This window comes from Podarcis vaucheri, assembly GCF_965113315.1.
Source record: "Podarcis vaucheri genome assembly, chromosome: 9".
NCBI lineage: Eukaryota > Metazoa > Chordata > Lepidosauria > Squamata > Lacertidae > Podarcis > Podarcis vaucheri.
The window spans coordinates 6986415-6999795 of NC_138767.1; the positions used below are offsets into that span (position 1 = coordinate 6986415).

At 47.9% G+C, this 13381-nt stretch overlaps 1 protein-coding gene across 1 annotated transcript in view; it reads right to left on the bottom strand.

Annotated features, from left to right (window-relative positions):
• The window catches only part of ADRA1D (adrenoceptor alpha 1D), a 63773-nt gene extending 50611 nt beyond the window's left edge, over positions 1–13162 (bottom strand). Inside the window, exon 1 of the mRNA XM_082236509.1 lies at positions 10919–13162. Within this exon, the coding sequence (XP_082092635.1) occupies positions 10919–11879 (961 nt within the window). The 5' untranslated portion in view covers positions 11880–13162. The remainder of the gene's footprint in view (positions 1–10918) is intronic.
• Positions 13163–13381: the final 219 nt, after the last annotated feature.

The window sequence follows — 13381 nt, forward strand, 5'->3', positions numbered from 1 at the left end:
GGACAGGTAAACAATGGTGGACTCAGAAGCTGGATTGCACCAGCTGCACCTCCCCACTTAAAAGAACATTAACCCACCTTGTGTTGGGTCAGCGCATCAGGGATGGCTCAGTTGGTAGAGCTGGAGACTCTTAATCCCAGGGTTGTGGGTTTGAGCCCCACATTGGGCAAAAAGATTCCTGCATTGCAGGGGGCTGGACTAGATGACCCTCATGGTCCCTTCCAGCTCTACAATTCTATTAGTCTATGCGATATTGCAGATAATTACAATGAAAACAGCACAGCACCAGCCCTTTCATTAAAAGCAGTCAGTTCCCCAAAGCCTATTGCAATAAGGAGGTCTTCAGCTGTCGGCAGAATGACAAATAAATTCTGTTTATTTTCAAAATTGCCATGATGCTTTTGTTGTTTTAAGCGCAGCCAGTCTTTGCTCCCTGACTCATGGGGTGATGTCATCGGAGAACAAGAAGACAGCTGCTGGATCAGGCCCATGTAGTCCAGCATCCTGTTCTCACAGTGGCCAACAAGATGCCCGTTATGGGAAGTCTGCAAACAGGACCCGACTGCAACAGAAGCTCTCCCACCCCCTGTAGTTTCCAGCCACTGGTACTCAGGAGCATGCTACCTTCAACTTCAACATCAACTTCATTGGACTGGTTACAGATAGGTAGCCGTGTTGGTCTGCCATAGTCAAAATAAAAAAATTCCTTCCAGTAGCACCTTAAAGACCAACTAAGTTAGTTCTTGGTATGAGCTTTCGTGTGCATGCACACTTCTTCTGATATACTGAAACAGAAGTTGCCAGACCCTTCTATATAGTGAGAAGGTGGGGAGGGGTATTACTCAGAAGGGTGGTGGGAATGGGACTGGTCATGTTGTGCGGATGCCTGATTATCGTCTTCCAAAGCAACTACTCTATTCCAAACTTAAAAATGGAAAGTGTAATGCTGGTGGTCAACAAAAGAGGTTTAAAGACTCTCTCAAGGCAAATCTTTAAAAATGTAGTGTTAAGTTGTGGGTGAACATATCAGATGACACAGCGATTCTTCAGACAGCTCTTGTTTATTCACAGGCCAGAACTGAACTGAAAAGTTCAGCCAACCTGCTTATATAGAGCTCAACTACAAGGCAACAGTAACAACTTTCCGTAACTATCCAATCACTGAACATCACTTTCAATTCCTTATTTGTATATGTGGACCTGAGTGAAAACTATCTACAGTACCCCCCTGCTGGCCCAGGGTGAGAACTTCAGTAAATAACATGTAGTATAAACACTGAGAACTGGAAAACACTGGCCTGCGAGGGCTCCAGTTGGAGAACAGCCTTTACCAAAGGTGTCATGGGCTTTGAAGATACTCGAACTCAGGATAAAAGGGAGAAACGTACTAAGAGGAAGGCATGCTTGGCAAATCCACACCGTGATCAACTCCCACCCGGAAACCTATGTCCCCACTGTGGAAGGACGTGTGGGTCCAGAATTGGCCTCCACAGTCATTTACGAAATCACTGTTAAGACTGTGTTCATGGAAGACAATCTTACTCAGCTACGAGTGATCGCCAAAGAAGAAGAAGCTACTTCCGACAGTGGAGGCAGAACTTATCGATCAGGGTTAATAGCCATTAGCTCCTCCAAGAGCTTGTCAAACCCTCTTTCAAAGCAGTCCCATGCTTTGAAGCTTCTATGTGTACAGGAGGCTCCCTGCTTCAGAAGACTTGTGGAAGACACTTAGTACAGTGATCTGGGGTGGGAAGGAGAACTTGCACCCTTGCCTACGATGCCCTATCAGGCATCTTTTCTTAACATGCATCTAGAACACTCAAAGACAGTGAGATCTCCTGCAACACAGGAAGCTGCATCACAGCAAGTCAGTTCACAGGTCCATCTACCTTAGTGTTGTCTACACTGGCCAGCAGCAGCTCTCCATGGTGTCTGGCGGCGTTCACTCTCAGCCCTGCTTGGGGATGCCAGAGATTGCCCCTGGGGCTTCTGCAACAAGGCAGATGTTCTGTCGCTGAGTCATGGCCCTTAACCCCTTCTCTAAGCCATCCACAAGTAATATTAGAAAAGATAAGCAGCATTAATCCTGGACAGTAAGCTGATGGCCTGGCTAGTTCATCGCAGAGAGAGTGAATGAGAGAGAGAGAGAGAGAATGAGAAAAAAGCCCATGTTTTTGCTGACATGTTCACTGAATGCTGTTATTGTTGTTATTGTTACAGTGGTACCTCCGGTTGTGAAGAGGATTCGTTCCGGAGGTCCGGCCACATCCCGAGGAATTCGCAACTGGAGGATCGCTGCTGCGCATGCGCATGATGCGGTTTAGCACTTCTGCACATGCACGAACGGCGAAACCTGGAAAAATACTTCCGGGTTTGCCGCTTTCACAACCCGAAGTTTATGTTACCCTTGGGTAAGCCAAGGGTCCGCTATATTTAAATTTGTATACAGCCCTAACCTGAAGGTCTCCGGTTGGCTACAGCATAAAATCACAACATAAAAACACAAAATACATGATTAAAACAAAAACAACCCAGTAAAACCCTGCCTCCCCAAGGGCATTGAATTTCAATCCGCCAAAGACCTGGTTAAAGAGGAACGTTTTCGCCTGGCGCCTAAAGGTGTATAATGAAGGCGCCAACTGAATCTCCCTGGGCAGAGCATTCCACAAATGGGGAGCCACTGCAGATAAGGCCCTGTTCTCATATTGCCACCCTCCAGACCTCCCATGGAGAAGGCACATGAAGAATACATGGATCGGGGACCATATCTGCTGGCCTTAACTTAAACCTCCACACATGCACCCAGAGATCAGAGCAACCATGCCAATGCCAGATGTTTTATAGGACCAGGAAGAATCTTATTGGGCCGCTTGCATCGCCTGATCCTTGCTGAGCTGGCATTTCCTAGCCATCCAGCTATCAGGCTGATGCAGAGACAGAAAATCCCCAAGAGAACCTGGGGCACAAGCGACTGGACCACTTCCAATTCTCTCGCTGTTTGGTTTTCCAGCCAACTGTGGCCTCTTCATTTCCACCAACTCAGATCCCTTAATCCTTATTCCAGATAGGTAAACGCTGAGTCATGTCCGCTCCGCCGGACTGTATAAAAATAGCCCAGTCACTTTTTATCTCTTATTCTATCTGATAAAAATGTCCCCGTTAAATATATCCCAGGGAACGTGAAATGGAGCAATAAAGATTCCGGACAACCTTGCTTCCCCAGCTTCTTTCTTTCTTTTTCAATTAAAAGCTTACAAGTTACCAGATGTTTGGCCTGCTGCACTCGCTCCTGGTACATCCCCAGATAGGACTCTCTGCCCCTCTTGAGAGACGGGAACGGGCTACCTTATGGCTTCATCAGAGATTTACAAGGGTTTCCAGGAATTTAAGCATGCCCATCTGCATAATTAAGGAGCATCCCATTGACACTGACATCTGCTTAAGATGCGCCTGCCATATAAATGTTGTCATCTGTCTCCTCCATCCACCCATTGACTCCTCAAATGGAAAAAGAAGCTCCCTTGCATGTAGAAAAACTGTGCAACAGGCAGCGGGTGATGCAATATTATGAGCCATCCTGTGTCATTTTATCTTGTGAACTGCCCCGAGACCTGTGGGTATAGGGCAGTACAGTGGTACCTTGGGTTACAGACACTTCAGGTTACAGACGCTTCAGGTTACAGACTCCGCTAACCCAGAAATAGTACCTTGGGTTAAGAACTTTGCTTCAGGATGAGAACAGAAATTGAGCACCAGTGGTGCGGCGGCAGCGGGAGGCCCCATTAGCTACAGTGGTGCTTCAGGTTAAGAACAGTTTCAGGTTAAGAAAGGACCTCCGGAACGAATTAAGTTCTTAATCTGAGGTACCACTGTATAATCATCATCATCATCATCATCATCACCATCATCATCGTATAATCATCATCATCATCATCAACCCTTTCGCATTCTGAAATCATGCAGTCCAGAATTCTAGCAACTCATTTTGCCACCTTTTCTCTGTAATGTATAGGTCAACTATACATTATACATAGGGGAAAATGTGAAGTTCTGCACTTAGGCAGGAAGAACCAGATGCACAAATATAGGATAGGGGACACCTGGCTTACTAGCAGTACATGTGAAAAGGATCTAGGGGTCTTGGTGGACCACAAGCTTAACAAGGGTGATGCAGAAGAAGAAAAAGCTCATGCTGTTCTAGGCTGCATCAACCGCAGTCTAGTGTCCAGATTAAGGGATCAAGGGAAGTACTAGTCCAGCTCTATTCTGCCTTGATCAGACCACACCTGGAATACTGTGTCCAGTTCTGGGTGCCATAATAATAATAATAATAATAATAATAATAATTTATTATTTATACCCCGCCCATCTGGCCGGGTTTCCCCAGCCACTCTGGGCGGCTTCCAACTGAATATTAAAAACAGTACAGCTTCAAACATTAAAAACTTCCCTAAAGAGGGCTGCCTTCAGATGACTTTTAAAAGTAAAATAGTTGTTTATTGCTTTGACATCTGGTGGGAGGGCGTTCCACAGGGCAGGTGCCACTACCGAGAAGGCCCTCTGCCTGGTTCCCTGTAACCTTACTTCTCGCAATGAGGGAACCGCCAGAAGGCCCTTGGCTCTGGACCTCAGTGTCCGGGCTGAACGATGGGGATGGAGACGCTCCTTCAGGTATACTGGACTGAGGCCATTTAGGGCTTTAAAGGTCAGCACCAACACTTTGAATTGTGCTCGGAAACGTACTGGGAGCCAATGCAGATCTCTCAGAACCGGTGTTATGTGGTCCCAGCTGCCACTCCCAGTCACCAGTCTAGCTGCCGCATTCTGGATTAATTGCAGTTTCCGGGTCACCTTCAAAGGTAGCCCCACGTAGAGCGCGTTGCAGTAGTCCAAGCGGGAGATAACTAGAGCATGCACCACTCTGGCAAGACAGTCCGCGGGCAGGTAGGGTCTCAGCCTGCGTACCAGGTGGAGCTGGTAGACAGCTGCCCTGGGCACAGAATTAACCTGTGCCTCCATGGACAGCTGTGAGTCCAAAATGACTCCCAGGCTGCGCACCTGTTCCTTCAGGGGCACCGTTACCCCATTCAGGACCAGGGAATCCCCCACACCCGCCCGCCCCCTGTCCCCCCAAAACAGTACTTCTGTCTTGTCAGGATTCAACCTCAATCTGTTAGCCGCCATCCAATTTAAGAAGGATGTAGACAAGCTGGGTTGTGTGCAGAGGAGGGCCTGGAAAACGAGCCTTATGAGGAGCAGTTGAAGGATCTGGGTATGTTTAGCCTGGAAAAGAGGAGAGTGATGTTGGGGATTGAATCAGTGCATTCTGCATTTATGGTACATGCTCCAGTCATGGCCCTTCCTCACATTAGGTAGCTGACTGAAGTGGATGGATTCTGAGGACTATGCCAGTTCAGAATGCCGTTGAGTTCCATTTTTGAATGCAGAAAACTCCCTGCATGCAGAAAACTAGAACACCAAGGATAAAGCTTTAGGTGCTAGCTTTTTAGAAGCCAAGTTCTTAAAAAAAAATAAATCAGCACCCGCCTGCCATTTGATATGGCATGTTCCAAAATCCTATCCCCCCATCATCTGAGTATAGATTCACTCTTACTTTAGCCTTTCCAAATAGCTTGTAAGAAGCCGCGCTAAAAATATGCCCCTTTTACAGGCTAGCAGACTTCTTGGAAGGTTGATAGCAATAAGTGGAATCAGACAGAAGCGTGAGAATGAGATCTGCACAAAGTCCACAAGCATAGGCAACCTGCTCATTATGGGACTAAAATCAGGGTAAATCTAAAGGATAATTTTTGCATACAGTATGTCATTTCACAGGAATGCTGAGTGGCCCTTATGACGGTGCAAAGGCAGAAGTCTTTAACCCCCAAGGCAGGGAGGAAAAGGAGACCACCAACTAATCAGCCATTTCTCCCTTGTTGAACAAACAGCTTTTCCAAATTGCCTCATTAGCCAGGCAAACTTGTCTTGATTAATTGCACAGGTACTTCTTGATGACTGCATCGTTACTCTGGGGAGCAGAGAATCTGTGGGGTTGGGAGGGAAGCGGCTCCTGTTACAGATACCCATCAAGGCAAAAAGCAACCTTCACAGGTGGCATTTCAAACTTTCCGCAGAAGGCACCAGAAAAGATTCTGCGAGTTCTCCAAATAGCTCAGCCTAGTTGTTGATGAGGACGGTGATATCTAGGAGATTTTGCAACCCAGCTCCTTTCCTGGGGATAACACATGCCAAGATGCATAATAATAATAATAATAATAATAATAATAATAATAATAATAATAATGATTTCTACCCCATCCTCCCCAGCCAAGACCGGGCTCAGGACGGCTAACACCAGATATAAAAACAATTGATTTAAATACAACATTAAAATGCAGCCTCCTTTCAGTAGAAACTCAAATCAAAAGCTTTTGGGGGATGAAAATGTCAAATCTTCACCAAGGCCAATTATCCAGACTGGTCCTACGTGGGCCAGAAAAAAGCCAGGGAAGTCCCCAAATAGGAGTTCCATCACAGAAAGAGAAACAAAAAAGGAAAGAGGGGAAGGGGATCAAGTTGATTCCAAGCCAAAGGCCAGGCGGAACAACTCTGTCTTACAGGCCCTGCAGAAAGAAATCAGATCCTGCAGGGCCCTGGTCTCATGAGACTCATCAGGTGGGGGGGAGCTGTGCACTGTGGCTCCTCCACACGCTGGGATTCATCGAATCATAAAATTGTAGAGATGGAAGGGACCTCAATGGCCATCTAGGCTGGGTTGGCTCCCAGGAACAACTTGCTGCAGGACAGACCTTGAGCAGGAAACGACAGAGCAACGCAGCTATGCAACACATAATTAAACTATGGAACTCAATTCTCCAGGAGGATTGGACAAATTCATGGAAGAGAACCCTGGGAAGATGCTGCCAGTCAGTTCAGCTAACACTGGGCAAGATAAACGAACGGCCTTCCTCGGTATGAAGCAGATTCCTATGTCTAAAGCTCAGCTGTGGGTAGATTTTGCAAACCATGGTTAGATTGGAGGCAATTATCCACTCCTACAAACAATGGGGAGAGGCCATAGCTCTGTGGCAGTGCATCTGCTTTCTATGTAGACGGTCACAGGTTTGATCCTGAGCTTCACCATGTAGGGCTAGGAAAGACTCCCCGTAAGGAGACCCTGGTCAGCCTAGACCAGGGATGGGGAATCAGTGGTCCTCCCAATATTGTTGGACTACAGCTGCCATCATGCTTGGCCGTGCTGGCTGGGGTTGATGGGAACTGGAGTTGAGCAACATGGGAAGAGCCATTGGTTCCCCATGAGGGGCGGACTTTGGACTTCAAATTTCAGCAGCACCCTGTAAAAGCCCCAAATCCGGAGCCCCTCCATGCCTCTCAACTTCTGTTCTGCTCTATTCACTATGTCATAGTTGTGATGTCCTGCAGTGCCCCCTAGGCTTGGCGCCCAGCATGGCAGAACCGGCCGTGCTGTCCTAAATCCGTCTCTGCCAAACCGGACACAGGGAGCAGTGGATTGACTTGCTAGACAGTCGTCTCCTCTCTAGCTTAATCCAATCACCCCCTTTTTATAATTTTAAAACCATTGCATCTTTTTCTATCATCTGTGGACACGATGAATAATTGCTTCCTCTTTGCTTATCCACGAATCACGAGGGTTAGAATTTAGCATACAAAAAAGTAAAAAATAAGAAGAGAGAGTTTCTTCCAGTCTGCTTCTACAGTTCTTACAGGTTTCCTTGCAACAGAGAGAGCTGCTGAGCTACAGCCCTTCCCCAGCTAGCTTGCTCTTTTCCTCCATTTGCACAGAAAAAATGCATCAAAGAACAGCATTTCCTAAGAATCAGTAGGATATATACAGAATAGATATGGATTGTGGCTATTGTCATGTGTACCCTGGTTCCTAAACCAGCAGTGGCAGCATACTGGATACAAAGTAAGCAGGAGTGTGCACACAGCTTTAGTTTCCAAGATCCTTTAGAAACTCATATGAAAAGGTGTTGTATATGCTTGAAAGCAAAGAGATAAATAAAAGCATTCTAGGGTAGACTGCTTCTAAGCATGGAAGCTCCCTATTAGCATCATAGCAAACAGTCAGTGGGATGGAATAAGGTAATGATCCTGCCAGCCTCCTAAATTTATTTTTGGATCTGCAGTGATTGACTTTCTGATGGCGGAGAGAAGAGGAGCATTTTTAGCATGTCATACTGTGCGATTGCAGAAAATATTGGGATAGGCATGTCTCTTTTCTGAAGGGGAGATTTGCTTGTGTTTGAGTCAGATTCCACCTTTGCCTCACATTCACTTCGTGGCCTTGGGAAAGTCCCTTGTCTCTCTCTCTGGTCCAGCCCTCTATCTAGGCTGCCTTCAGAATGCCATAATTCTATGAGCAAAATAATTCTCAAAAAAAAAAAAAAAAAAAAAAACAACCAGGAAATTTTGGTAGATTGGATTGAAGTGCTCTGTTGCCCTGGCTCAAGAAATCCACTTTGAAAACAAAACAAAAGCAGACTTTTCTTTTTTTGCAGTGAGGAAAGAGACAAGGAAAAGTGTGAGCTAAACAAATGATTAATAGAAACCACCACTTCAAAAGCAAAGTGGGATGAATACAGAATGGACACTCATCATATAACCTCCCCACTAACATATCAGAACCAATGTGCAATAAAGACTAGAGAGAGTCTCATCTCTGCATGAAGGATGATGGCTCAGTAAGCAGGTTGCTTGGAGGAGTTCTGAGTCCAAACCCAGGCAAATGCCACTGGGAAACATATTAATAAAGGCTAATGTTTCACTGTTGTTTTCCATTGTTGACTTTGAGCACAGAGATTCCATTTAGCTACCAATGGGCTCCCTTGGGTGGGGCAGGTAGGCTTTGCCTGGCAGGGTCTGTGGCACCCCATCACACTTTGGGGAGGTGTTTTCCTGATGGTGGAAACCAACTGTTTTAGCTTTGTAGCATGGGTAAGACTAACAAATCAACAGCCTGTCTGTACCAGGTGACTTTGGAAAGACTGCCCTGAATCAGAATGAAGAGGGAAAGTCTCATTGTCATATTTCACAGGGGAGGCAGTGATATTGGTCGAGGGTACCAGGAATCTGGTTGCAATCTGAGCGATGCCTGCCTTTGCAAAGAAGATACCTGGGCACCTCTTTTGGATTTCCATGCAGCTGAGTGCCTGGTGTCCCGGCATCCTTTGCATGGCTGCAAAGGACCTTGGGAGACGCACCTTCCGATGTGCAGTGCAGCCGCATGGGACAGCAAACTGCTGGGTATTCTCCACTCCCCATTCCACCACAGTCCTTGGAGTAGTCAACATCAAGGGGCTTGAGCTCCCGTGCAAATTTGATGGGTGCTTCTTGCTTTCAAATGAGCATGAATCACCAGATGCTGAGTGGTGCTTCAAAAAAGAGCACTGCCTCCTATCTATAGCATGACCCTGCCATGCAGATTAGGGGAAGGGTGGTAGTTTGGTCCTTTCATGCAGAAGGTTCCTGGTTCAATCCCCAGCATCTCCTGGTGGGAAGCCTTGGAGAGCCACTGCCAGCCAGCTAGATGTACCAATGGTCTGACATGGGGTAAGGCAGCTGCTTTCGTTTGGGACTGACTGTGGCTCAGTGGCAGAGCCAGATTCAGTCCCTGGCATCTCCAGGTAGGACTGGCAAAGGCTGCCTACCTGAAACCCCAGAGTACCTCTTCTATTTAATATAGACATTGCTGAGCTCAGTGGAATAATGGGTCTGATTCTCTTACAAAGCGCCTAGGATGAGATTAGCAGTGAGTGTTTGGATACCACTCGAGTCATATGATAAGCATGTTTTAAAATTTGCATTTTCAGTCAATTAGTTGACAAGTACCAGTATTCCGTAGTATGGCTACTTTTCTGCTTGTATGGCTCATTGCAACATGAGAAAATTCTATATAACTTTGTACGATTATTTATGTCCGTGTGGGACATTGTTACTATGGGATATCAACATACTTTTTTTATATACAAGCAGTTGAGTCTTGGTGATGACTGTGTTTTCTCACTTGCAGGTGGACAGAAACGTTTCAAATAAGGAAATTAAACAAAGAATTGTCCTCTTCTCATCTAGGCTCTGAGCAACTATATTCTGTGGGGTCACAACAACAACAGTCCTGCAAGGGAGGCCACTGCTGGCTTAATTGGACAGGTGGAGTGGCAAGGCCAAAATGTAATGATAAGAAGAAGCCATCCAGAATATCACTGAGAGCCAGTGTGGTGTAGTGGTTAAGAGCGGTAGTCACGTAATCTGGGAAACCGGGTTCGTGTCTCCGCTCCTCCACATGCAGCTGCTGGGTGACCTTGGGCCAGTCACACTTCTGTGAAGTCTCTCAGCCCCACTCACCTCACAGAGTGTTTGTTGTGGGGGAGGAAGGGAAAGGAGAATGTTAGCCGCTTTGAGACTCCTGAAGGGGAGTGAAAGGCGGGATATCAAATCCAAACTCTTCTTCTTCTTCTAATGGGATTCAAGGTTTACTGGATGGCTCACATTGGCTGATAGTTATCCCCACTGCCAGCCTAGTTTATTTCTAATGGAACCTAGAAAAGTAGACTTAACAAGGTTGTAAAGTTCACCCTTAAGGAGCAACTGGAATTCACAATTTATTAATCACATTGCTGGATCACCCTTCCTCTAAAGGAGCTCAGGGCGATGTACAATAAAACATTTTTTTAAAAAAAGTATCACAAATAAGACGTAATGGTAAGCAACATACTTTAAAATATCTATCTATAAAGTCAGGACCATTGAAACACACCACATATAAAAATATAAAAGTGAAGATAGATGCAATGTAAGAAGAGAAGACAGATATCATGTAAAAGAGAATTCGCATCATGTGAACATCGCACAACAGAAGTCAAGGTGCCTCACTTACCGAATGACAGCACGAAAAAGAAAGGCAGCCAGCAGAGGATGAAAACCCCGACAACGATAGCAAGAGTTTTGGCCGCTTTCTTCTCCCTGGAGAACTTCAAGAGGCGCACTGAGAGAGAGCTCCTGAAGGTGTGCCCTTTGCCCTTGGTGCTGGCGGCCAGGGAGTCCTCGAGGACACTGCGGCAGTGGATCCTGAGCACCACTTCCATGGACTTCCCACGCTCTCTCTTGACCCCGGCCTCCAAGCTCTTGGTGGTCCTCCTTGCCACCACGTAGATGTTGAAGTACATCACCAGGATGACCATGAGTGGCAAGTAGAAGGAGAAGAGCGAAGAGAAGATGGCATAGCCCGGCTCCATCGTGATGCTGCAGGTTTCGTCGTTTTCGGGCGGCTCCTCCTTCCAGCCCAAGAGGGGCCCAATGGAGATGACCATGGAAGAGAGCCAGACCACCACTAGGATGATGACCGCCTTCTTCTCGGTCATAATGGTGGGGTACTTGAGCGAGTATTTGACCCCGATGTACCGATCCACAGAGATGATGCACAGGCTCATGATGGAGGCGGTACAGCAGAGGACGTCTACCGCTGCCCAGATGTCGCAGAAGATGCGGCCAAAGATCCACAGGTCCAGAACTTCCAAGGTGGCCGAGAAGGGCAGGACAGTGGTGCTGAGCAGCAGGTCAGCAATGGCCAAGTTGATGATGAAGTAGTTGGTCACAGTCTGCAACTGACGGTTGCAGGCCACCGAGAGGATGACCAGGATATTGCCCACGATGGCCGAGAGGATGAAGAGGGCGAGGAAGACCCCCACGCCCACCGACTGCAAGGTCAACCTCAGTGCCAAGGAGGTGCTGTTGTCGGGGTCAACATCCCCCCCTGCCCAGGACCCGTTGACCCCCTCGGCTTCTTCTCCCGTGTGGTTCCCATTCAAGCTGGCATTAATCCGGTCAGGGAAAGTCATTCTTTTTCAAAAGGGGCCAGTCTCCATGGGAGATGGGTTGAGCGTGATGGAGGTGCCTAGGAGATGAGCAACAGGCATGGCTCACTCTCTCCCTGGTACCATCCCCAGAATCACCTATAATGATTTTGAACTCCACACTCCCAAGAGAGAGAAAAAAGTCTCTCTTTTTGCACACGAGGAGTTTCCTCCCACTTATCTCTCTCCTCCTCTGCAATCCTTTTTTTTTTTACACCATCGTTTCCTGCAAAGGTGGACCTCTATCCACGTCACTGCACGCCACCAGGGATGCTGTTGTGTCCCTACTCTTCTCACTTCTTGCACACACACATGAGCAGCAAAATCATCTTGCAAAGGTGATGGATCTCAAGGAACCCGCTTTCTTTCTCTCTCCTCCCCGGGCAATGCTGCGCGGGCTACCTCTTTCACCTCCCTCCCTCCCTCCCCCCTCTCACCTCTCTGTCCATCAGGTGTGTTTGTGTGTGTGGCCCCTGAGCTGTCCCCTTCGTCCTCAGCCACCTCCTCCACTCAGTAATAAGATAAAAAAGTATTTGACGTTTCTCCTTGTACCTCTCCAACGCACGCGCGCGTTTGCAAAAGTCCCTTGTAAAAAGGCTGAGCAGCAACAACCCCTGTACGCGGGGGTGCGGGGGTGGGAATAAAAAATAAAACAGAAAATTGGGACCGGGGGTGAGAAGGCAGCAAATCACTCCTTTAAATAACTCCTGTCGGCCCCCCGCTTGTTTCCCCCATCGAGGGTCCTTCATCCAGGAAGATGCGTTGGCTGCGGAGGCTTCGGGAAGAAGGACCGAGCTGGGCGCAAGCGTCGCGTCGTCAGTGTCCAGAGCCGGCTGCTTGACATCCTTCCAGCTTGTCGGTCCAGAGGATGCGACGCAGGAGCGCGGAGGGAGAGAAAAGGGGAACGGCGGGGAAGACGCCGCCGGTGCCTCTGCAGCTAAATCCGAGCCCTCTCCAATCGGAGCGGGAGAGAAGCGACGGTTGGGGAGCCAGAGGAGCAAAAGTAGGCTGCGTCCGGGCGCGCAAACTTTGCGCTGGGGAGCTTTGCGTGCTCTGCGCCTCCCGGGTTGTCAATCTCTCTCCCTCTCTCTCTGCAGCGAGATCTACGGCGCAGCAGCAGCGAAATCCAGCAAGTCGCCTTCCTCAACTCCTCCTAGAGGGCTTGTGGCATCCTTCTGCCGGCGTAGGGTGGCCGGAGGGGCTGGCTCTGCAAGTTTGGCAGCGAGGGTGGCTGGCCAACCGTGCGCAGGAGAGGCGGGAGGGAGGCAAAGGAGAGACTCCTCTTAATTTTTAAAAAAGAGGGACGGAGCGCGCGGGGGGCGGTGGGATAACGCGCTGGGTCGTGGGGGGTGGGTGGGTGGGAGGGAGGCCCTTACAGATATATATATATATTTATATACCGAAAATAGCTTCATTGAAGGATTTCCATTTCCTGGGCGAGGCGACCGAGAGACGCTAGAGAGCAGCAAAGGGCTGGTCGACGGCGC